Source organism: Podarcis raffonei, chromosome 14 (genome assembly GCF_027172205.1).
Source record: "Podarcis raffonei isolate rPodRaf1 chromosome 14, rPodRaf1.pri, whole genome shotgun sequence".
Lineage (NCBI taxonomy): Eukaryota > Metazoa > Chordata > Lepidosauria > Squamata > Lacertidae > Podarcis > Podarcis raffonei.
Genome location: NC_070615.1, coordinates 7,778,860 through 7,801,477, shown reverse-complemented (window position 1 = coordinate 7,801,477; position 22,618 = coordinate 7,778,860). Strand labels below are relative to the sequence as shown.

General features: G+C 46.9%; 1 protein-coding gene across 7 annotated transcripts in view; it reads left to right on the top strand.

Moving 5' to 3' along the window:
• The first annotated feature begins 4,853 nt into the window (after positions 1–4,853).
• The window catches only part of CELF6 (CUGBP Elav-like family member 6), a 180,013-nt gene continuing 162,248 nt past the window's right edge, over positions 4,854–22,618 (top strand). For 4 of the 7 annotated variants that reach the window (XR_008327610.1, XM_053366050.1, XM_053366054.1 and 1 more), the window contains exons 1-2: positions 4,854–5,218; positions 16,406–16,488. Coding sequence is in view for 6 of the 7 variants with exons in the window: in XM_053366050.1 (XP_053222025.1) it covers positions 4,888–5,218; positions 16,406–16,488 (414 nt within the window). In the remaining variant the exon portion in view is untranslated. The remainder of the gene's footprint in view (positions 5,219–16,405; positions 16,489–22,618) is intronic. The other 3 variants (XM_053366049.1, XM_053366048.1, XM_053366052.1) reach the window with 2 other exon arrangements.

The following is a 22,618-nucleotide window of genomic DNA, read 5'->3' as shown; positions in this document are numbered from 1 at the left end:
AATAAAACAATCTGAAGAAAGTCAAATATAGAGTATACAGTCAAAGCAACGTAACAGAAAACTAAAATATTATCTTAAAGATTTCAAAATAAAACATTACAAAGGAGGTCAACTACAGAATACATATTTAACATAGTAGGGCTGGTGAGTCAGGGCCCTGCCCCCTAGGCCACGTGGAAAGGGCCTTGCAGGGAGCAGCCTTCAGGCCCCACAGCCGGGCGATGTTCCTCTGGCCTCATGAGGAGCCTATAAAACTGTGCAAATAAACCTCGTATTTACTGCCCTGCCCACTTTTGCCTTGCCCACCACGGGCATGGGGCTCCTGGAAAGTTGCCCAGAATGGTAACCAGCTCTTGGGCTGAAATATGTGCCCTGCACGTGGGCTAAATACACTATGCAGGAAAGGGAGTAGAACAGACACACTCCTGTTCATACTGATGCATAAAGGAACATGCTTGAGGCTTCTCCCAAGGCTTTGTGAGCATTTTCTGTGTCAGTTAACCTCACCTTCTTTTTCACCAGCCCTGTGGATAGAGTCCCAAGGGGGCTCTCATCCATGCACCCTTCCCTGGGGCTTGCTTTGGACTGGTCTAAGATGCCTGTCACATCCATCTTCGGGATGTGTGCGTAAGCTGCTCTATCCCCGCCCCCTCCACCAGCTGCCAGCTGAGCGCCAGTTTGGCTTCCCCACTGGGGACCTTTGTGAAACTGTGATTTGGAGGATTCCCACTAAATCAGGTCATGACACAATCCCTCAGCCACACATTGGTGCTGGCATTTGCTATCCATGGAGTCTGTATTTATAGAGACGTGGGTGTGTGGCCTGCATGGGCACAAGTGATGCTGGGGCTGCAGATGCAGTTCTGCTGGCACAAGAACTGGCATGCTTGCCTTGGTGCAGGGAGAACCCGTTTCATCCCACTGAGGGTCAGGAGATACTGTGGCTGAGAGAGGGGACCCTCAATTCTCTGTGCAGCCACCCTGTGTAAGCCTTCAAAGCTACCAGAATGGAGCAAATGTTGTTGTTGTTTAGTCGTTCAGTCGTGTCCAACTCTTCGTGACCCCATGCACCAGAGCACGCAGGCACTCCTGTCTTCCACTGCCTCCCGCAGTTTGGTCAAACTCATGCTGGTAGCTTCGAGAACACTGTCCAACCACCTCGTCCTCTGTTGTCCCCCTTTGGAGCAAATACCACTCTCTAAATCTTGCCTTTGGGAGCCTCAAACCTCTTGCTTTTCTAAATGGAGAACAGAGTGGGGCACGCGAGTCTACTGTGCAAAGGTAAAGTTTGCGTCCATTGCTGCTCTCACTTTTGCCTCAGGCCTTGCCTACTAGCAGCACATGAACATGCATACACTTGTGTGTGCATGCATGTACTGTACACAGAATCCCAGAGGAGGAGTTCACATATTCCTGAAATGAATGTGCACGCATGTCACTTTCTGAGCAGGACAATATACTCCTGAAATCAAGTCATTAATTTGTACTCCTCAAATGAATTCAGCCTGAAACTAATCTGAAACACACATGCATACTTAACTGACTGAGTGTGGTTTGGTTGCGTGCGGTCCTCTTGCTGCTTCTCCTGCGAGCAGGTGAGTGAGCAGAGACAGAGAGCTCACTTCCTGGCAACCTCAGCTCTGTGCATGTTTTTTGCTTGTCCCCCCCTCCTCAGATGGTGAGGAGGGGGGGACCCTCCTGGTCTGTGTGAGATGAAGAGGAAGCTCCTCTGGGGTCTTGGAGAGGAAGGATGAGGGCACAGCATTTAAAAGGAGAGGAGGGGGGAATCATCCATATTTATAATGTGATTGGCTGAAACTGGGAAAAATAGTTTGTGTGCTTGGTCTGCTGCATTTTTAGAATACATAAAACCCTGCATAGACTGAAACCCATTCATCCCATCTTTTGTTGTTCACTTTGCATCTTTAAGAAGAGCCCTTAATTCACTTAGTCCAGCATTCTACCTCCTTCCCTCTGGGTCCACCTGATGCTACTGGAAAGCCCACAAGCAGGATCTGAAAGCAATGACCCTCTTCTGCTGGTACCCCCAGCATCTGATAGTCAGTGGTATTCTTCTGAACCTGGAGGATCCATTGAGCCGTCATAACTAGCATCAGTTGATAGGCTCACCCATTGTAGATCGGCTTAATCTCTTTTTAAAGCCACCTAAGCTTGTGACCTTGATCACACTGCAATTTTGAATTGTGAGAAGAAGTACTTTCTTTTGTCAATCCACTGGATGTCCTAAAGTTCCAATAGTAATTCGTTCCACACCTTGGCATCACTGCATCACCCTCTATCGTGTCTAGGAACAGGCAAATCTGTCAATTTCAGCTTCTTTCAGTCTCACATTTTTTCCAACCTTAAGTTCAGTTCTCCATGTTTCCACATTAGTTTGTAATTATTACCACTGTTGTTATTTTAAGAAGTCCTTGGAAAACCCATGAACATGTTGGTGCAAATTTCCCATTATAAGAAAAATTTTGGCAAAGAATTTCCCCCCTACAGTTCTGTATGTTATTTTCACTAATATAGCCATTTATGTGCATGCTTTACCTTACTAGGTGCATTTTTGTACGTTTTATTTGTCTGGAGAACTGGAGAATTCAGAAAAAAATGTGAATTTCAAAGGATGGCTGTGTTTTGGTTCAGGATGATTGAATTAGGTAGGTTTGCCTTTGAATGTTAACCAAACTGAATTTCTCTCTCATAATCAAATCATGTCCACATTTTCTACACTAAAAAGCCCCAAAGATGCAAGCTTGTGGTGGGGAATCTGTGGCACTCCAGATGTTGGACTCCACCAGCCCCAGGTAGCAAGGTCAACAGCCAGGCATTATGGGAATTGTAGTCCAGCAACCTCGGGAACACCACACATTCTGCAGTCTTGATGTAGCCTTCCTGCAAAGGGAAAGGTGCTCCAGCCTCCCCATCAATCTTGGTTTCCCCTTTCTTCAACATTTCCAGCTCTCACAACATCTCATCCACTGACAGGAATATGCTTTTCATGGGGAGCAACCAACCTGATTAGGCAAGCTCTCAAGCAGTATTTCATGCAGATAATGGATGGAAAGACACAGAATCAACATTCTCTTTATTATATAGTCATCACTACATAGTAACAACAAGATAAGTCCCTGTTTCTTTTAACTATCTAGTATTAATTGTATTTTTGTGTGTGTGGCTTTACTGTAGCTGTACGTGGGCATTTTCCTTGTGCATAAGACCTACACATGAACAGGACAGAATGGGGGGTGAATGCCCTGATCTGCTCCTAAATAGTGAGGGGCAGCTCCATGAAGAGGCTTTCCATTTCCACAAGTTAGAGCAGGCCTAGGGAACCTCTTTGAGTTCAGGGTTAGCCTCCCAGGGACCAGAGATGGGTCAGGCCAGAGGCAAAAGTGGGTCTAGGGCTTGCCGATCAGAAGGTCAGTGGTTCGAATCCCCGTGACGGGGTGAGCTCTCATTGCTCGGTTTCTGCTCCTGCCTACCTAGCAGTTTGAAAGCACGTCAAGGAGCAAGTAGATAAATAGGTACCGCTCTGGCAGGAAGGTAAACGACGTTTCCATGCGCTGCTCTGGTTCGCCAGAAGCGGCTTAGTCATGCTGGCCACATGACCCGGAAGCTGTATGCCGGCTCCCTTGGCCAATAAAGAAAGATGAGCGCCGCAACTCCAGAGTTATCCACAACTGGACCTAACAGCCAGGGGTTCCTTTACCTTTACTTGTTCCTACACACACGCACACCTCATCTCCATTCGCACAACCATGAGCATCATCCCAAGGTGGTGGGATGCACTCTGTACATGCTCATTTCCCAGGCTGAGTTTGTGCATGGAAAAAAAAAGTCATTTGACTGCTTCAATTGGGGTTGGCACTACTACAGTGCCACATAATACCCATTCTGTGTCTGTCAGTATTCAGTCCTTCAGTGTGGCCACACCTGCACTTTGGAACTCCCTGCCTATTGAGATCAAGCAGGCACCTTAGGGTACTAGTTTTGGCTGTTTAGGCATGTGTACCCAGGTGCTTTGAAAGTTAAGGACATTCTTTTACACGTGGGTTGCGAATTAATTCCTTGTTTTACATTTTTTGCAAACTGCTTCAAAGGTTTTGTGTGTGTGTGTGTTTTCCAATCAAGCTGTGTGTAAATTTTATGACATATATTAATATTAATAATAATTACCCAAGCCAAATCTTCCATGAATCCTGTCTCTGGGGAAGAACCGGTGTCTCTGGGGAAGTGACCGGTGCTCGCTCAGCCCGACTGTAAGTGGTCCAAGAGTTCCCCCCCACCCGCAGCCACACACCTTGCAACTTGAGGAGGGCCTGGCTTCCTTAGCAACCCTCCTTTCCCTCCCCTATAGCGGGAGGCGACCCCTCTCTCCCCCGCCTTCCGCGACCGCCGGGCTCCGTGGGGGCTCCCGCTCCTCCTGACTCTGTCTCCCTTCCTCCCAGCGCTCGCCTGCATCCCTGCCTGCCTGTCTGGCCAGCCCTGCCCCTCTCCCCTCCCTCGCGCCCTGATTGGCTGCGGCTCCTCCCCCCCCACGCTCCGCTATGCTAATCTTATGCGAGTAGTTCGGGGGCCAGTCAGCTGACGTCATCCGGCCCAGTGGCAGCCGCCGAGGGAGGGAGGAGGGAGGGAGGGCGTGCGCGCAAAGCGAGGCGAAGCCCCAGCTAAGCCAAGCCAGGCGAAGGGAGGAGAAGGGAAGCGGCGGCGGCGGAGGAGGAGGAGGGCGGGAAGGGGGGGTGGAGGGCGAGATCTGGGCTGAGCGCGGAGAGGGGGAGCCCGGGCTGGGCAGCCCCCCTCCCCCTGCTCCCGCGCGGCGCAAGCAGGCAGGAGCCGGGGCGGGGCGGGCGGGGCGGGGCAGAGCCGGCTGGGAACATCATGGCTACTCTGGCCAACGGGCTAGCGCAGCAACAACCTCCCCCCGGGCCCCCGCCCCCGCCGCCGCCGCCTCCTCCTCCGCCTCCGCCGCCGCAGGCGGAGAGCACTGCCTTCAGCACCACGAACAGCTCCGGGAGGATGAACGGGCTGACGACGCCGACGCACGGCCCGGGCGGCACCATCGCCATGAAGGACCACGATGCCATCAAGCTCTTCATCGGGCAGATCCCGCGCAACCTGGAGGAGAGCGACCTCAAGCCGCTCTTCGAGGAGTTCGGCAAGATCTACGAGCTCACCGTGCTCAAGGACCGCTTCACCGGCATGCACAAAGGTAGGGAGCCCCGCCGCGCGCCGCCCTCCTCCTGCCGCGCGCCGGGTGGATCCCTTTCTCCTCCTCCCGATGCCGATGCCGCCTCGGCTACTCCCACCACGCCTGCACCCCCCCCCCCCGCTTCCCGGCCAGGCGAAAGGGCCAACAAAGGGATGGAGAGGAGATGCTGGCCGCCGCCGCCGAACGCCGCCTTGTGTGTGTGAGGCTGAGGGCGGGTGGGGGGCGCACAGAGAGCAGTAAGTGGACCAAGCATGCTCCTCTGGGCAGATTCACTCGAGAACCAGTCCCACAAAGCTCGGTAGGACTTGCTGCCATGTGTAAGAGTGGATATGGGATTTGCAGTGTGTGTGTGTTTGGGGGGGGATCCGTAAACAAGGAGGGGATTACACATCCTCTAAGAGAGGGAGAAGCGTACCCCCCTTCTCCAGTACCGTCTCCCCCCTCTCTGAACATGCACACACACACGTAATGTGTATAAAGTTGGGTCACGTGTAATGACTGGATGAGAGAGAGAGAGAGATCAGTGAAAGGATGTGCACGCATGTGCAGGAGGAAAAGGAAGACAAACACAGACACTCCCTCCCCCCCCCCCCCGCGAAGAAAAGATCATATTTTGCATCAGGAGGAGATTAGGACTTCTGGCAATGGCCCCTCTCTGCTACTTTGTTCTTCTCATTTTAAGTTATTGTGGCTACAGTCCTAAGTGCCCCTTGCTGGGAGCAAGCCCCTTTGAGCGCAGGCAGGGTGCGGGGGCTTTTTCCCTGACTTAGCATGCATCGGATTACACAGCAGGTGAAAAGTTGGGCTGGGTGGGGGGAAAAGTAAGTGTGCATGTGCGTGTCTGCATGCAGGAGAGTGTAAGGCAGAGAGATGTGTGTCACAGTGTGAGAGAGTAAGTGTGGGAGGTGGAGACAGTGGAGGGAGATTTGTAAACAGAGACAGGAAACAGACGTCTTCTGAATGGTGCTATGGAGGGGGGAGGATATGGCTGAAAGAGGCCCCAGCTCCCTGCAAACTTATGTTACATACAAGAGAAGGGGGCCGAGGAAAGATGTATATACGTGAAGGGGCTTCTGTGCCATCGGAGAGGCAGATGGCACATAAGCACTCATTAGACAGGGATGGGGAACTGGTGGTTCTCCAGATGTTGCTGGACTCCAGCTCCCGGCATGGGCAGTGGTCAGGGATTATTATTATTTATTGAATTTATATATGATGGGAGCTGGAGTCCAATAACATCTGGAGGGCCACAGGTTTCCCCACCCCTGGATTAGGAAATAGGTCTCAGCCTTGGCTGGATCTAGAGGAGTTAGCATACCCATAAAGGAGCTCCCTGTTTCCTTAGCCCTTTGCTGAGTTAGTTGGTGTGCAAAGTTGAACTGGTTGAAAAGTGTGTGTAGGTGTGTGAGTAACAATGGGGTGACAGTGCCGATGTTGCCAGTAACAAGGAATATTATAGTGCTGGCACCTTGATATGAATTTTACCAGTTGCTGGTAGCTGGACAGTTGAGCCAAAGATATGTGGTGTAGTGGTAGACTCTGTATGGAGAGTCCATCTTGGCTCCCAGAATCATAGCTGTCAACCTTTTCCTTTTTTTAAGGGAAATTCCCTTATTCCGAATAGGATTCCTCGCAAGAAAAGGGAAAAGTTGACAGCTATGCACAGAATCAGTGTCTCTATCGTGAATCTTTAACCCAACTGCCTAGTTACCTGAAACATGCAGAATTAACATCAAGATCCTGGCCTTATAATATTCATTGTTACTGGCAACATAACTGACAACCTCATATATCCTTCACAGATAGGCATTTTATTAGGCAAGACATGTTATTCAATGTTACTCCAACTCAGAGTAGACCCATTGAACTTAATGGACACAGGCAACTTAGGTGCATTAATTTCAATGGTCTACTCTGAGTAGGGCTTAGTTAAATACAACCCAAGAGGGTGTTTTGTGCTATTGTATTTCATACCCCATACTGATATGCCCGGCCCAAGGAGTACAATTCTTTGTGGCTTCAAAGTTAGAAAACGATCAAGATGATAAAAAGTGCCCATAAAACATCACATGTGCTAACATAAATCATGAAATTATTATAGGCTCAGTATCTTGATGTTAATTTAACTTTGAGGATAGAAGTTGACAGCCATGTAGATAGAGGAAATGCCATGTATGTCCACACAAATATATGTGTGTATATACACCCACATTACACCCACACACCCACACCTGTTGGTGAATTCTAGTAACAGTTGCACATGTGGGGCAGGCAAAAAATGAATGAGTGAATTTGCAGAGGAAGCAAGTTTGCATCTGGATAGATGCTTCCACTTCACATTTTTTTCATATGGTAGGTTGTTCTACACTATGTTTAGCCAACTTTTTAGAACCTAATTTTAGAACCTTGTTCTTTAAGTACTGAGATAAAACACTGTGTCATGTGTATGCCTAACATTTCTTTTGATATTAATCCCCGAGGCTGCATGCAATTAAATCTGACATGCCATACGCACTTACCTGTGAGTAAGCCCCATTAAGTGGCACTTAACTTCTGAGTAAGCATGCATAGGACTTACTCCCAATAACTGTGCATTGGATTTTACTCTAAAGTGGTGACACCCCACATATCTAAGGCACACCAACTGAATTCATTGCCCTCAAGTAGTTATATTTAGGGCTATTGGTTCCCTGTGAAGTACAATTTCCAGCTCTTCAGGTCGGTTGCCTTCTGGTGAGTGGCATCTGGTGGTATATAAATTGTTAAGTTTCAATGCAGGCTAGAGTTGGGATTTTAGATCACATCTTGTACCAGGGCATACCATTCTCTTAACAACAAAACAACACGCACAAAAACCTCCCTGCTTTTGCAACTTTCCCCAGGCTGCCTATTTTGAAATGTGTCCTTTCTGAATGGAAAGCAACAGCCCAGTAATGGATCGTTTTTTCTGTGCTGCAGAAAAAGGAGAATGCAATATGTAGTCCACAGGAAGATTATATCTTAATTTCTAACATCTCCTAGGTAGATTCTTGGAAATGACCTTTAAAAACTGCAGGCCTTCAGTTCAAATGTATAGACAAGATGATGGAAGCAGGCAGGGATGTAGGTTAGGGCAATGAAAGACTGAAATAATATTAACATTTGGAGAGAGCTTTTCGCTCACCCCACTCACCCCACCCCAAAGCAAGCAACCCAGCAGTCAGGCCAGTTTATCTCTGCTGCTTAACAGCAATGGAACAGGAGGTTCTTTGTCATCACAATAAATAAATACGACCATAACATTTCAAATATCAGATCTTGAGATTGATGGAGGAAACTGAGTTGGATGAGAGAGTTTCTAGGAAGCGACATGAAATTTGACTTAAATATGATGGGAAGTCACCTGTGAAAATTGTCAGGTGCACCAATATTCTTTATGCATTAGCATGTTGAAAAGTCTCCAACGCTTCTTTCATTGCTGCTTAACTCTTCTGACACTCTCTAATCCAGTACCCTATGGAAGGATAGCAGTTGTGTGTCCTCTCCCAGTTCCATTTATACCTAAACTGAAGTCTATACTTCAAACTGCTTGAATTATTTTCTTTTTTAACCTCCTCAGCCCTGCCCTACATATTTGAAACTGTGCAGGCTAGAAAGAAAATTAAAACTCCCCTCTCCTTTTAAATACATAGACTGATCAACACAATTAAATGCCACCCTTCATCTAATTAAGGTCCTCATTAATTTTGCTCCTCTGTCCAAATATGCGTCTTTTGTGACTCTCTTGTTCACAAAGGCAAGTCAGTGGAATGGAAGTTTGAGGATTGTTTTGAATGAAGCACGGCTGCTGCAGCCAGGAGCAACTGTCTGCCTGCTGATGGGTCAGTCTGCATTCTCCTGGCTGCGAGGCTTGCTTCCTTTCGCTCGTGAATTGCTTCTATTTGAAGGCGAGATGGTTGCACTTATTAAGAGTTATTAATACTTAATCATCTGGCAGATTTAATTGTGCCAATATTAAAAATGCATCAATGTCAAATTTTGTTCATTAAATATTTACATTTTTGAAGGGAAACTGTTTTGCTGCTGTTTTAATATCGTTTTAGGAAGATTTATATAGGATCTATTATTTAAAAAACAAAACAAAGGAAAAAAACACCTAATAATGTGGATCGTATGCTGCAAACCGAGTGGAATTGTTGTTGCTCCTGTATTGCAAAAAGGCTAGCAAAGTACCCACGCTTGGATTTGTTTCCATCAACAAGAGGGGCAGCTAGAGTTTCTGCCTGGGCTGCTACATTTCCACAGCAGCTTTGCAAAGCCGCGCCATGAATAGTACGGGCAAGAAAGCAAAACAAAATCTGTGCAAACCTTATATTCGTGGCAATGCGGACTTGCAAACCTTTAATCGAGCTCCTCCTGGGAGTAAGAGCTCATGAGGGTGAGTCAGTGTTGAGCAGTCTTCCCCCTCCAAGCCTTTTGATTCACAGCCCGCAGTGTGTGCTAAGGAGGGAGAGCATTTAGGAGTGTAACACACACACACACACACACACACACCTCAGCAGTCCCATGAAAATTCCACAGAACTACTCACAGCGTAAGGTGCTAGTAGACACCTCTGATTCAACCGAGGAGAGATTAGGACAAATGATAGTTCCATGCCGGCTGTGGATGGAAGAGAAATTTGATTCAGTTTGCATTTAATTCACACTTTTCTGAAACAATATGTAAGCTGAAACACAGCCATCCCTTGAAACTCATGCGTCTAATTTTGCAGTGCAGTTTTCCACCTAAGTAACATGTACAAAAATAAATTTACTAGTGTAAAACATGCATGTTAATGCATATTTTAGTGAAAATAACATACAAAAAATGCATGGCATTAGGTAAAATTGTTTTGCAAAATGTTAGGCAAAATTGCAAGTGCATTTTAGGAGAAATTTGTACCAAAATGCTAATGGTTTTTCATGAGAAGCTTTTCTAAAAAAAGATTTATTTTTTTTAAATCACAAACTGGTGGGGAAATGTGGAGAACTGAAGACTGTAAAAACGAGAAGCTGAGAGCAACAAAAAAATTCCACATTTGTCCATCTCAAGTGCTAGCTCTATGTTTTTGTTTTGTTTTGAGGGCTGGGGAAGCATCCTGCAAAATGCTTCCAACTGGCCCCATCCTTCTTCTCCTCTCTCATCACCCACTTGTTCTCCCTCTGCCTCTGGGCCCAATTCCTACCACTGCCTTAAGGGAAAGGAAAGTGAATTCTCAGGCAGCGGCTGATGCTGTTCCCAGCCCCCTTTGCTGCCAAAGGCCCGAGGCTGGTTTGCAAGCCAGACTCCAGCACTGGCAGGAAAAGCAGCGGCAAAGCCTTGAAAGGGGACCCTGGGGGGGGGTCAGCTGGGGGCCCATTCCCTGTCTGGCCTATAGAAGTAAAGAGTGTGTTGGTTCATGTCCATATGCATTTCTAGAATTTCTCCTTATATTACTTGATAAATTTGCCTGTACATGCTTAGGCGCATGCAACACTTAAAAACGAAAGTTATCTTGCCATCATGCAGATTGGGGGTGTGTGACCTACATTGCTGGGCCCAAGACGTTTCACTGCTGGGAGCAGAGCCCAGAAGGTGGCTTCTTAGAGACATCACTTTATAAAGTCTTGCAGGACCATTCAGGCACCAATTCCCTCTTTCATCAATTGCTGTCCACCAGTTGTGGTGTGTGATGCAGGTTGTTTCATCATGCTGTATGGTGTGGGGTGGTGTAATGGTTATAGGGGTTGCTCGTGCATAAGTTGCCGCCACTCCTGGCTAGGTTGCCTGCTTAAACCTTTTCTGTCTGGACAGCCCTTCACTTCGTGGCTGTTTCAGTCGCTAGCAGAATCCGTCAGTGGGCGTTTCTTGAACCTCTTCCAGCATAGAAGTTCTTTGACGCCAAGTCTCCGCCTACTCTCCCTGCACGGAAGTCTTCTGCGCAGGGTGGGTGTGGGCAGCGGAGGACCCGTGCTCTCCCCGCTGGTCTCCGGCGAGGAGTCCTGGAGCCCTCTCGCCGATTCCCCCATCTGCCCCTCTTTCTCCCTGGTGTCACGCTGATTTCCTTCCCCAGCCGATGAGCTGCCTCTCTCCCTGCTGGGCCCTTCTCCAGCATCGCTTTGGAGCCTTGCCTCCGCCTCTAGCTCCGATGGCAGTTCCCTGACAGGTGGGCTCTGGAGATGTTTAAGGTTAAGATTTCATTTTCAAGTCATTATTATTATTATTATTATTATTATTAAAATAATTTTTTATTGAATTTTCTTTTACAAATTAATGAACACAACCATATTCTCAAACTTCCAATTTTTGAACTTCCACCAGCTCCACCATCAATCATCCATATTTTCTATTTGTTACGCATTTTCAATATATTATATTGCCAGTTAATAATATCCTTTCTTCTCTCTTTCTTTTTACAATACACCTTTGACATCACAAGGCCTCTTTAAAACCGACTAGCGTTGTCTGTTCATCACATATATTTTCCAGATAATTCGTAAACTTTCTCCAGTCCTCGATGAACTTGTGATCTTTTTGGTATCTAATTTTCCCAGTCATTTTATCCAATTCTGCATAATCCATAAGTTTCATTCTCCACTCTTCCAAAGTTGGTAGTTCCTCTTGTTTCCATTTTTGGGCCATCATTATTATTATTATTAATCCTCCCTTCATCCGTAGATCTTAGGGTGGTTCACAGCATAAAAATACAAGATTAAAGCACAAAATACATAGTGAGAACAAGAACAAAACAATAACCCCCCCCCAGTCCTCCCACAAACGGATTATTTTCCTTCCTCCTTCTGAATGCTGAACAGTGCAGGGCTTTGGGAAGAGATATTCCCCAGCATGTTCCTCTTGACATTCAGTGCAAGTGGTATTGCCCAGGTGAGTTCCTCTGTGTGGTCTTTGGCAAAGTAGCTGGCCAACACTGCTTTTCTCCTTGGAGGTCATAGGAGCCAACTCCTAGGGGCCAAGCTCCCTTCAGCACACTCCCCATGAAAAATTCGAGGGGGCCAGCCCCCACAAAGTTGATGAGCATTGTCATTCAAATGGTGTGCATGACCATGTTAGGCTCGGTAAATTTCATTGTACACAGGTTGTACATTGACAATAAAGGTGGTATTATTATTATTATTATTATTATTATTATTATTAATTGCTTATACAATACAATGCATTTTTATTTATACCCCGCCCTTCCTGGTTCAGAAAACCGGGCTCAGGGCAGCTAACAACAACTTTAAAACACTTAATTGTGGGACTTAAAAATGGGACTTGCTTACATATTCCCTCTCTTTTATGCAGGTCAGGGCTTACCAGCCCCGCCCCCTATTTATTCAAGTTGGCACCCCTGTTGCAGGTCCTTGATATTAAAAAGAAAGTTGTGACTTTTACTCCCAAATAGGATCATCAGTGCTCATTTTCAGTGTGGGGGACAAGTAAAATGTATTAAATTTGTTTGAACTGGTTTTAATATTTTCACTTCTAAATGGTTGGAACCTCATGGTGAAGGATGGATGAGTAAACTAATAAATAGTGAGTTGTCTCCAACCAACTAAGTTAGTCAGTCCCATTAATTTCAGTGGGTCTACTCTGAGTATGATTAACACTGGATGCAAAACAACAACAACAACAACAACAACAACAACAACAACAACGTAGATCAGAGAGTATCATAGGCAGTGAGTGCTGAACTTGTCCATTCGAGTATGTTGGACACCTGTCAACTCCTTTTGCAGTGGGTGATCAAGGCTGGACTTTGGGATTTCACTTACGCCTTCTCCCCTAAGGAGTTCTGGGCTAGTTAGGGTGGTCTGTCCTTGAAGGTTGATGAGCCCAGATGGCTTCCAGACTGCTTGGGCTAGCTGTCTTATTACAGGGGCTGCCTGCTGGTTGTGGGAGTGACCAGAGCAGCAAATGTGAATTCTTCCTTTGCCCCGTAGGCTAGTCTCCACCTCTCTCTATCCTTCATCCAGGCAGCGGTCCAGGAGGCATTATCACAGCTCAAGGACACATTCCAGCCAGGCAAAAACACTCAGGGTGAGGTTCAGTTCAGATGACAGTATCCTTTCGGATCAGCTCTGTGGATTGATGGTGGTGAGCAGGAATGCGGAGAAGCTTCTCTCACTGAGTGGTGTCAGAATGGGGGGGTGGGTTCTTGCTTTTCCCCATGGGAATTATTCCATGGGGTTCTGTGCTCGTTCCATGGCTTTATGGTGGTTAGAAGTAATGCTGAGATTGGCCACGAAGTGCCCCTCGTATGCCAGTGATGCCCAGCTCTATTTCTCCTTTTTTCCCTAGCCAGGTGAGGCAACTAGGTCTCTGAATGACTCCTCGAACTGTTCCAGAAAGTGGCAGCTCATTTGTTGCCTGCAGCTAGCCATGTGGAACGTAGAGAATCACTTCTAAAAGACCTTCACTTGCTCTCATTTCGTTTCCAGGTTGAATTCAAAGTGCCAGTGTGGATCTTTATAGCCAAAAGCCCAGTACCAAGGGTGAGACCCTTCAGATGTTGGACTCCAAATTCCATCAGCTCCAGCCAGCATGGCCAGTGGTCAGGGATGGTGGAAGTTGGCTACCAATGGCATCTGGAGGGCACTATTCTGGTCATCCTTGCTTTTGGAGGGGGGAAGGGCCATGGCTCAGTGGTAGAGCACCTGCTTTGCATGCAGAAGGTCCCAGGTTCAGTCCTAGCATCTCAAGGCTGGACTGGGAGAGACTCTCTTCCTAGAACCCTGGAGAGTGACTGCCAGGGTAGCAAAACTGAGCTAGATGGACCAGGGTCTGTATCAGTAGAATGCAGCTTCCTGTATTCCTATTCCTATAGGTCCCATCACAGGGATGGGGAAGTAGTGGCCCTCCAGATGTTGTTGGATTCCAACTCACATCAGCCCCAGCCAGCATGGCCAATGTCAGGGGCTGGCCGGAAGAAGACGAGTGGTGGGAGCACCCCAGGGAGGACACAGAAGACGGCAACTTAGATCCTGGATGGTGGTTGTGGGACACTGAAGAGCAGTCTGGGGAAGGGAAGAGCTGTGAGGTCTTAGAAGCAGGGGGGTTGAGTGATAAAGGGGAATTGAAGGAGAAGGGCCTTTCAGCACAGGGTTAGAGGCTGAGCATCACAGTGTGAGTGCAAACTCAGACAAAGAGGAGTCAGAGGTTGTCCCGGCTACTCAGCAGCAGGGCACTCCCAGTCCTGCTGGCTCTCCTTCCCCTCGGACACCCCGCTTGAGGAGAGTTAGGCCCAGAGAAGGAGCTCACTCCCTTGACACAGCCTTCATCTGCTTGGGAGCAAACCATAGTGAGAAGCTAGGGCGGGGAGAGGTGGTTTTGGTCAGTTTCAGAAATGGCTGAGCTCGATTAAGGTGAACCAGAGAACTCTACTGTGTTTTTACTTTGTGTTAATGAAAAGCTTATTGCATCCTGGGCCTCCCGTGCTTGACCTGGGCACACTTGGCAGCTCCTTGACAGCCAATAGCCAGGGATGATGGGAACTGAAGTTTAACAGGATCTGGAGGGTACCAGATTGCCCACCCTTGCATTCCTGGGTTGTCTTATTACAGCTAGATAATGCATGTGAATGGCTTTGAACTCTTGAAAGTGTTATACAAATGTAAGGTGGTAGTAATAATAATGATAACTATTATTAGCAAAGATGTGAGGAAATGTCGCTCTCAATAGTTACACAGGAATGCACGCACATCTTTGAGAGCATGAGAAACAGTACGTACTTTCTTGCAGGGGGTTGGGCCAAATGGCCATCGTGGTATCTTCCAACTCTTTAATTCTATGTCTAAATGTGACTGAAAGCATCACTGAGAGAATTTTTATTTAATCAATGGATTTCTGCCCCTAACATTCCATCAGCTGGTCTTCAGAGGAGTTTATGGACGAGTGTTCATGGCTTGAGCATCAAGTCAGGACAAAGATCAAAAGGAAGCCACAAGCACCAAGGACACAACAAGCGACAACAAGCTTGACAGCCAGCTATTAGCAATAATCAAGCAATTCCATATTGTATCCCATTGAAAGCTCAGGAAAATGGGACAGATTTCAAGTACAGCTTAAAGAAAATAGCAGAGTAGGTGCTGCCAAATGCATTTGGGGAGGGTATGCCATATTCAAGTTCTCATCACAGAAAAGGCCCTGCCCTCTGTTGGCCACCCACTATTTCTGGGGGTGAAGGCAAACGACATAGCACCCTGACTGATGATCTCAGCGAATGGGCATGTTCACATGTGAGAAGGTGGTCTTCAGAATCCATACCTGCTTGTGTGTGTTGTGTGTTCCAGTTTAAGGAGCAAAAGGGATGTGCAGGTGACAAATGCTTCAGCTTCCTGCCAGCAGCTTGCCACCCAAGATGATATTTAGCAAAAACAGAAGAAGCTGCCTTATACTGAGTTAGACCATTGGTCCATCTTGTTTACCATTGTCTACCTTGACTGGCAGTGGCTTTCTAGCATTTCAGATAGAAGACCTTCCCCTGGCTTAACTAAAGATGCTGGGGATTGAGCCAGGGACCTTCTGTGTGTAGGGCAGAAGCCCTGCCACTGAGGTACACTGAGCTATCTGTGTTATCATCATTCAAATGCGCATAATTCCAGCCAGGCAAAAAGCGCTTGAGGAAAGAGTGGAACCATCTGCTGAGGTATGTGGCCTGGGGAGAGTCTAAAGGGCCAGGTAAAGAGGCATCTGGCCCCAGTCACTGGAGGTCCTCCACCCTTGCTGTAGACCGTCACATAATATGCTCCTCCAACCACAGCAACAAAAGAAAGCTACCCCTATAGCTGCTGGCATGGCAGGATGAAAATCTGATGTGCTAATCTGGAGGGCTTTTGCACTAATCCCAGTGTGTTTGCCTCTGCCTGCCGATTCCAATTAACCAGGCCCTGCTAATCCATACGAATTGCCTTAAATCAAATCCCCGCTGGGCTGCGGACTGACCTGCTGCTGGAGTCCGCTCATCTCTTTGAGGCTAGGCACAGCTTCCCTGGAAAGGGAGTATCCAGCTGCTTTGCAGAGCAAGGGACATCGTAGGCGGTATTCCAGCTGTGCTGTATAAGCTTTGCCTTTCTCTCTCCACTGCAAATGAAGGTGTGGACTGGGCAAAGCCGTCCCTTGCTGAGCGTGACTGTACTCGCACATGACTTTATGCAATAACACTTTCCCCTCCCTTCTTCTTTCCAGGCTGTGCCTTTCTTACATACTGTGCCCGGGATTCAGCCCTCAAAGCCCAGAGTGCCCTGCATGAGCAGAAGACATTGCCTGGGGTAAGTGATGGTGTTCTTCTCTGCAGGCACGACTCACCTCCTTTAGCTCAGAGTCCTGGGCTAGAATTCAGCAAGTGTTGCTCAGTGTCCATTTGTGACAGCAAGAACCCATTGCAACCGAGGGCAATCCACACTTACCTTTCCTCTATGCTTCCCAGGAATGGTCTGCACTTTAAAGCTCTGTATCCAAGCAGGGGCGAAGGAAGGCGTCGTGACACCCAGGGCGGGTGTCACTACATAGAGCACATGTGCGGCGGCGACACATGTGCCGTATGTAGCGATGCTGCACATGCGCTGTATAGCGGTTTGCTGCCGCCACCGCTCCAGCACCGTACGGACGGTGCCGGGATCCCTCTGTTGCCGCTACAGCCACGAGCAGAGGATCCTCCACGTGCAGCTGCGGTGGCGTGATGGCTGCTCTGCCACCGCGAGTCCCTGGGGGTGACTTCTTGTCACTCCCGCAGACATGGAACCTGGGGCGCAACGCCCCCCATGCCCCCCGTTGTGACGCCACTGTATCCAAGCACCCCACCCCTTTTTGTTTTTGCTGTGGAGCTTTCCCTGCAGAAACCCACTCTTTAAATTTCAATGGCAATCCACAGGAAGCCCAATCTGCTGTTTGTTCTGATTCAGCTTTGAAGAGTGGGTTTTCATGGGGAAGCTCCTGAATGGGCGGGTGGGGAAGGGTGCTTGCACATGAAGCATTAAAATGTGGGCCAATTCCTGGAAAGAGCGGGGCAGAAAGTAAGTGTCATTAAGCCCCGAGGGAGTCCTGTAGCTTTCAATATGGAGGGTGCCATCCTAAGTATGTTTTGGGCTGGATGGATCAGTCTTCTTCTGCTCTGTGTCAGTTCCACACATGCTCATTCAAGTCTATTAAACTGCACCCAAACCGACTGTGTTTAAATGTTTGTACGCACTTTTTGTAAGATGCATTTTGCATGCATTCCCTCCAAATGCATGCATTTTATTCAATGCCTTTCTATGCATTTCCCCCTAAAATATGCATTTCCCCTATAAGATACTCACATTTTTGGAACCAAAACAGCATTCTGAAATTCAGAGCAGTGCCCAGTGCCACTGTTACCTGCATTCCGATCTGCATATAAATCTAAGAGCTGCAAATAAGGTCAATTTGCTTTAAAATGCGGACTCAATGAAACTCTCCTCCATCGCTCACAGGGAGTAAACCCTCTTGAGTGTAATAGGACTTACTTCTGAGTAGCGTTTAGGATTTTGCTGTAAGAGCTTTAAGGGGGCATAAGCTTCCATGAATTGAAGACACAAAATTCTGCATTTTGAACCCACAAAAGCTTATGCCACCATAAATGTTCATCCTTAAGAGGCCTTTGGGTTGTCTACATTCCACTGACAAAATGTCTTGCACCAGCAGTACATTGTGTTGCTGGTAACTTTGCTGTGCAAATCTGTTGTGCAATGAGTTGCCACTAGCACCACTACTATGTTGGGTCTCTCTGCGGGGCATCATTAAAGCTCACTTGTCTGTGAGCATCAGAGCTCCTGCCCTGGTCAGGAGAGAACACTGGGCACAGCCCTTTCTTTCTCTTTATTCTATGGGAGTGTTGCATATTTTGAGTAATGGATAAGGAATAATTTTAAGGGAAAAGATTTCCCTTTGGATGGTTTTTGAGGAAACAACATCAAACTTCCATCTTTGAGGTTTTCATAATCTCCCTGTGAACAGATTCTGCCTTATCTAAAACAAACTGATCAGTTTAATTGTTTAATCAGGTGTGGGACATCTGTCAGCAGGGCCTTATAGAACTAGCAGGCTTGCTTAGTTGGGTTTTGATGTCCTCTCTGAGTTGTTTGGATAACGTGCTCTTCGCTCTTAGAGTTTTGGAGTGGCAGTAAGCAGATGAGCATCAGTTCCCAAACGTCTTCCTGAAATGTAGTGTTGGTAGGGATTTGTTTAATGTAGATGGGCGACCTTCTCCCTAAAGGCACATTTCCACATGTCTGCCTTCTGAGATCAAAATATGCATTCCATGCTCATCGAATCTCCTACCACACACAGTGCCTGCTTGCTGCTGCTTCTTTGCCATGCAGTCAGGGATGTAAGAAGGCTTCAATTTCCGTCCACTCCATAGTCGTCACATATAGCGCTGTTTCCGTTCCACTGCAGCTTGGCTTTTGACAAAAACGACATTCTTAAACTCGCTGTGGCAGAATTTTATGTAGCGGATTATATAATTAATGGTGTCATCGTCACATTATTCCACACCATTCATTTCAATGCAAAGGAAATGCAGTGCAAATGTATGTGTGTATAAGGGGCAGGTAATCGGTTCTGTATCATTTAGAAGAAGAAGAAGAGTTTGGACTTGATATCCCGCCTTTCACTCCCCTTAAGAAGTCTCAAAACGAAAAGAAAAAAAAGAAGTCTCAAAACGGCTAACAATCTCTTTTCCCTTCCTCCCCCACAACAAACACTCTGTGAGGTGAGTGAGGCTGAGAGATACTTCAGAGAAGTATGACTAGTCCAAGATCACCCAGCAGCTGCATGTGGAGGAGCGGGGAAGCGAACCCGGTTCACCAGATTATGAGTCCACCGCTCTTAACCACTACACCACGTTTTAGAGACCGAAAACAGCAGCAGCAATTGTGGATCAAACTGTTCTGGACTTGTGACAAATGAGTGAACATTGGCAATTTTTGCTCTCATTTCTGCCAGAATTCTCTAGCATCCTTCACTACAGATGTTGTGGGTTCTTAGTTCCTAGTTCCAAGTGGCAACAACATCATTGCCAAAGGCTTTGCCTGTACTAGTACTGTAGTGTTGTTGCTTGTAGAGACACCACATCCTTATGCACGCCTGACGCTGAGGGAACGGAGGCTGCAATCCTGTGTTGACGCGTCCTTTGAACCAGAGTAAGCCTGTAATGCTGCACCTGGAAATAAGATATTAGTGACGGGGGAAGAATTCAATTCGGGATGCATTTAAAGTTGCATCTGTTAAATCACACTTTCTGAAACAATGCATGAGCTGAAATACAGCTATCCTTTGAAATTCTTGTTCAGTTTTGTGATGCAGTTCTCCAACCCAAAAAATGCCACTAAAAATGCATCTATTAGGGGAAAGTGTGGATATTTATTAGGAGAAATTCACAATAAAACACTGACTGATTTCTGCGGAGGACTTTTAAACATTTTTTTCTTCTTTTGCAAATTGCTGCACAAGGTAGAGATCTGAATTTAATATTAGAAAAAAAGCCAAGAAATGGAGAGAACCAAAACTGACAGGTTATTCCATCCCTGGTAGAGATGCATCAGCTTGTATTGTTGCTCTCGTGAATATGTAACTGGTTATAGCGCCTCCCATGGCTTTGAGATACATCAAGAATCGAGTATTAGGTTACATAATACCACACCTTCAAAGCACATTTAAAGCACCCCCCCCCACAAAGAATCACAGGAAGGGAAGCTTACCGCTCATGGAACTACAGTTCCCCCAACCTTAACAAACTACATTTCCCAGATTTTTTGGGCTGTGTGTGTGCTTTGAATGGGCCTTAAAGGTATATGGCAGGTTACAGACTCTGCTAACCCAGAAATAGTACCTCGGCTTAAGAACTTTGCTTCAGGATGAGAACAGAAAGTGTGCAGTGGTGGTGCGGCGGCAGTAGCAGGCCCCATTAGCTAAAGTGGTGCTTCAGGTTAAGAACGGACCTCCGGAACTAATTAAGTATATAACCAGAGGTACCACTGTACCTTAAAAGAGTATATTGATGGCCATCTAGCATTTTTGGTCTATTTAACTTGAAAGGACATTGAAAAGTGTGAGGCCAGATGAATCGAAGACCACAGGGCCAGGTTGGCTGCAGTAAGTGATTTAGAGATAAGACGATCCATTAAGAAGAAGGAGATAGGGTTCCCACTCCTCTAGTAGATTGGTAGTAGAGGATAAAGTCAGATGAACCCAAAATGGCAAGGGCAGATAGGTTGGAGTCAGCGATCCAGAGACACGGTGACCTGATGGAAAAGAAGACTCCTGCACCTTTAATAGTTTAGCAGAAAAAAGGATTTTAGCAAGTGTGGCAGGTTTTGTTATGGTGCAATGATAATAGAGTTGGAAGGGCCATGTAGTTCAAATCCCTTTGCAATGCATGATAGGAGTTGTAGTCCAGCAACACCTGGAGTGACACAAATTAGCTGCCCACCCCTTATCTGATTATTACTGCCACCCAAGTGCTCCAAGCCTGTGTCCTGTGAAATAGCTTTGGCCAGAAAGGGTAGGTTCGGACGTTCAAAGCAAGCACAGAGAAAGCACGGAATTTGACAAAGAATCTACATTCCTGGGAATCTTGGCTTTCTTATTGTTGATCTTTTTTAAAGGAAACCACTGAAATTGTGGAGCTTTTTATAGATATAAAAAACACACACCAAAAAACCCACAATTTTCCGATTGACTTGCCTAAGATCCAGACAAAGCGCCACCTTTCGGAAGTTTCCCCCAGATGTCAGTTTCACCTTTGAAACCCCAGTAATGTTCAGGAAAATCTGGGTGTACGGCAAGCCCTGTTTACAGTCTCAGGAAAAACACAGTGCTTCTACATATTTTTTTTTAAAACATCAGGAAAATAGGATGAAGATTATATATATATATATATATATATATATATATATATATATATATATATGAGCGATTACAGGGAAGGAGGTCTTTTTCTCTCTTATAATATTAGAATTTTGGCCCATATTATGCAGCTGATGATTCAGGGCACACAAAAGAGGTTACTTCTTCACACAATACGCAGTTAAACGATGAGATTTGTTCCTTCAAGATGTGTCAGCGGCTATAAATTTGGGTGGGTTTAAAAGCGGATTAAAGATATTCATGGAGGAGAAGGCTACCAGTGGCTATTAGCCACAGTGTCTACGATTTGCCTCCACTATTCGAGGCAGTATGCCTCTGAATACTAGTTGCTGGAATTCACAGCTGGGTAGAGAACTGTTTTGCTCATGTCTTATCGGCATCTGGCTGGCCACTGGGAGAACAGGAAGCTGGAATAGATGGGACTTTGACCTGGGCTGTTCTTATGTTCTCTTCCACACGACAAGCAGAAGCAAAACAATATGAAAATTGGCTTCATTTGCATAATTTACTCAGATAGCATAATCCAGTTTTTCTTTTTCTTTTAAATCAACTTTCTTTGGGGTGTTGCTTGGATTATGTTGGTGCATAATTCTGATTTGATCAGTTTTCTTTTGGGGAGGGTACATAGCACTGACAGTGGCACCTGCTTACCGTATTTTTCGCCCTATAGGGCGCACCGGCCCATAGGGTGCGCCTAGTTTTTTTGGGGGGGGGGGATAAAGAAAAAAAAAATATTTCCCTCCCAGGCGTGGGGCTGGGGTGGGGGAAGCCCGAGCTTCCCCCAACCCCAGCCCCCAGAACAGGCTGCTATCCGCAAGCCTTGGGAGCCCGGCAGGAACTCCCGCCGGGTTCTCCAGGCTTGCAAATATCTGCCCGAAGCCCAGGCGCGCTGCTCAGCGCACCCCAGGCTTCGGGATGCAGGCTGCTATCCGCAAGCCTTGGGAGCCCGGCGGGAGTTCCCACCAGGCTCCCAAGGCTTGCGGATAGCTTCCTGAAGCCTGGAGAGCGAGAGGGGTCAGTGCGCACTGACCCCTCTCACTCTCCAGGCTTCAGCGAAAGCCTGCATTCGCCCCATAGGACGCACACACATTTCCCCTTCATTTTTGGAGGGGGAAAAGTGCGTCCTATAGGGCGAAAAATACGGTATATGTTTCTGTAGCTGTATATCGACGGCACCCTTCAGGTTTTAGAATCTGCCAATGAGGTATCATGCCCTAGGTTCCACCCCCTAGATCCAATTGCTCTCTCTCTCCAGTTGACCAAGCAAATGCTGGCAATGGGGTATGCAACTTATGTAGCCAGAATGACACATGGGGAGAAGGTGATGGAAACATGTTCTTCCCCCCCACAACAACTCGCTTCCTCCCATCCAGTTCTTTTCTGAAGTCAGAGTTGTATACCTCTTCAGGGGCACCCTGCGTAGTTTGTTTCTATTTAATTTTAGCATGAGAAGGAAGATCTCGGCTAGAATGTTGTTTGGATAGCTGACTTAAGTCCCCTGGCATCCATACC